General features: G+C 44.8%; 1 protein-coding gene across 1 annotated transcript in view; it reads left to right on the top strand.

The window, feature by feature from the left end:
- The window catches only part of IQGAP1 (IQ motif containing GTPase activating protein 1), a 123600-nt gene that overhangs the window by 107365 nt on the left and 13025 nt on the right, over positions 1-3210 (top strand). The window contains 3 exon segments of the mRNA XM_017506110.2: positions 440-542; positions 1390-1525; positions 1916-2003. Coding sequence (XP_017361599.1) covers positions 440-542; positions 1390-1525; positions 1916-2003 — 327 coding nt within the window.

Raw genomic sequence — 3210 nt, 5'->3', positions numbered from 1 at the left:
AACCTCCGCCTCCCGGGTTCAGGCAATTCTCCTGCCCCAGCCTCCTGAGTAGCTGGGATTACAGGCACGCGCCACCATGCCCAGCTAATTTTTTGTATTTTTAGTAGAGACGGGGTTTCCCCATGTTGACCAGGATGGTCTTGATCTCTTGACCTCGTGATCCACCCGCCTCGGCCTCCCACAGTGCTGGGATTACAGGCGTGAGCCACCGCGCCCGGCCTTCCTCTTCTTACGTCGTAACATATGTCATTCAACAGAGCCCAATGTGGTGCTTTATGTTACATTGTTTATTTGGGTTAGTTTGCTGAGGATGTGCTTGTTGGTTCTTTGAATATAGGAACTTTGTCGTAACCTCTTTGTGCAAATCATTTTTAGGCATTCTGGGGAGGGATGGGCTGGAGAGTTGAATGTAAACGGAGTTGATCGTTGGTGTTTGCAGCTCCTGTTAGATCATCAGGATGCCATTGCTCCAGAGCACAATGATCCAATCCACGAGCTGCTGGACGACCTCGGAGAGGTGCCCACCATCGAGTCCCTGATAGGTAACATTCTGACTGCTGCCTGGAAGGTGAAAGGGGAACATGACAGAAGTGTTGCAGTTGCCGTCTTCTCTGTTTTCTGCACTGTACCAGACTCTGGATATACATTGGGAAATAAAATGGATGTGATTCTGATAGTTTCATACAAGACAAAACAAAACAACAAAAAAAGTCCAGATGCGGTCACTGTCTGTGAGGAACTGGAGGAACTGGAGTCAGAGGGAGAGATCATTTTCAGCGCAGATACATACTGCCATTTGCGCTTTTTAAAAAAATTGCAGATACACAAATAATTACATAATTATAAGCTACAAGTCCTTTAAAGGAAAGATTTGGTTTGTTATGAGACAGGATCTCCCTCTGTTGCCCAGACTGGAGTGCAGTGGTGCAGTCATTGCTCACTCCAGCCTCAAATCTGTGGGCTCAAGTGATCCTCCTGAGTTTTGTGGTTTTGTTTTTGTGTTTTAAATAGAGATGGGGTCTCGCTATGTTGCCCAGGCTGGTCCCACACACCTGGCCCCAAGCGATCCTCTTCCTTCAGCCTTCCAAAGTGCTGGGATTACAGGCCCAAGCCACTGCACCCATCCAGAAAGAATGTTTTGAGAGAGAATTGTGGTATTGTAGTGTTGAAACGATTTCTCAAACGTTTATGAAGTTATTATGGATCCTTTGCCGTTATCATTTAACATAACAACATTTTGTTTCTCAGTAAAAGTTGTTCTCGCCACACTGTACATGTTAGCTGATTCAGGTATTATCTTAGACGTGCATCATCTTTTATTTGTATTATTTCCCCCCAATATCTCCTCTCTTTATTATGCTGATTCTTTCCACCCTCCCAAAACTTCAGGGGAAAGCTCTGGCAATTTAAGTGATCCAAATAAGGAGGCACTGGCTAAGACAGAAGTATCTCTCACCCTGACCAACAAATTTGATGTGCCTGGAGATGAGAATGCAGAAATGGATGCTCGAACCATCTTACTGAAGTGAGTATCAAAAGCAGGAAGAATGAAATGGATGTAATCCAAATGTTTCCTGGCCTCTGGAGCAGGAACCTGCTGGGTCATACCTGAAATGACCACACTGCCTCTCGTACCTGTCATAATCCCAGTCACCAGTCACCTTGCATATTGAACTTGGCACAGGACTTACCTGCCTTACTTTGCTAATATGCAACAACGAAATGTCAATCTTGGAAAGCCTAACCCTCATACCTACTTCTGGTTGGGTAAATAGCCTAGTGCCTTGAGTACTGTGTGCTGGCAGCTGCCACTTGGGACTTCCATGAGGTGCTGTTTGTGCTGCTGCTGATTCGGTCCACTTGAGAGGAGCTAGAACACTGGTAATATTTAAATGCTTCCCGCATCTCTTTTCAGTACAAAACGTTTAATTGTGGATGTCATCCGGTTCCAGCCAGGAGAGACCTTGACAGAAATCCTAGAAACACCAGCCACCAGTGAACAGGTAACATTCAGGGTTTAACGTACTCCTTTGTTTGGTAGATAAGCCCTCCCGATAGGCGCATGTCAGAGAAAGGAGGGGAGACACAAATAAGAGGTGGGAACTTAGGGGTGAACGTGAACGTAACCGGGGGACAGCAGTAGTTACGGCTCATATGAAAAGTTACTGGTTCCTGCGTCCAGGGGGCGATGTCCTTTGGGCAGGAAGCTCACTGGCACTTGCCTGCAGAAGCAGTGCGTCCATCTGGTATATCCGTCCCTTGGTATCTACAGGGGATTCGTTCCAGCACCCATTCCGCCCACCTCTCCACCCCCGGCCAAAACCAAAATCCATAGATGTTCAAGTCCCTTCTATAAAGTGGTGTAGTATTTGCATATAACTCACACACATTCTCCCATATACTTTAAATCATCTCTAAACTACTTATAATACCTACTGCAGTATAAATGCAAAGTAAATAGTTGTTACTGTATTTTTAAATTTTGTATAATTTTTTATTGTGGTTATTTTTGTTTCAAGTAGTTTTTTGATCCAGGGTTGATTGAAACCATGAATGTGTAGGGATTTCTTTTGCAGTTTATTGAATATTATATGGTTGGAATTCTGTTAAGTGCCTTGGTAGGTAAAAGAAAAGTACAGAATGCAGCTCCTAAGCTCAGTAAACTCATGATCTTGTTAGGGAAGTGTGACATATATACCTGAGACAGTGGTGAAACCATTCAAAATTAACTCTGATATTGACTAAAAAAATGATAGCAGTTCAGGAAAGAGGCCAGTGAAGCAGTGCATTAGGAAAGCTGCCTAAAAGAAGTGGAAGTGGAGCCAGACGTGTAAAGGTATGCACCCAGCGGTGTGCATGTAAGACAAGAGAGGGCACTCAAGGCAGGAGAACGACGTGAGCAGAGGAACAAAGGAGGGAGGAACGTGATGTAACCAGACCCCGTGTCTAGAATGGAGCTGTCAGTGGAGGCGAGCAGTGAGAGAGAAAACATGAGACCAAATTATTGAGAACTCACAAGCTAGATGGGAATTTGGCACTGCAGAGATAAGGAATAAAGAGCCTCTATAAGGTTCAAGACCATTTAATGTTAATTAATTCAGCAGTACTATCAGAGCAGATGGTAATTGAGTCTTCTAGGTATGTATTAAGGTCCAGTGGGGTGGGCGGATGGGGGTCGGGAGCTGGCATTGTGAAGGGTTGGATGAGTCA

Source organism: Cebus imitator, unplaced genomic scaffold (assembly GCF_001604975.1).
Source record: "Cebus imitator isolate Cc_AM_T3 unplaced genomic scaffold, Cebus_imitator-1.0 Scaffold348, whole genome shotgun sequence".
In the NCBI taxonomy this organism is placed as follows: Eukaryota; Metazoa; Chordata; class Mammalia; order Primates; family Cebidae; genus Cebus; species Cebus imitator.
The sequence above is the reverse complement of the archived record's forward strand: the minus strand, read 5'-3'. Positions and strand labels throughout refer to the sequence as shown.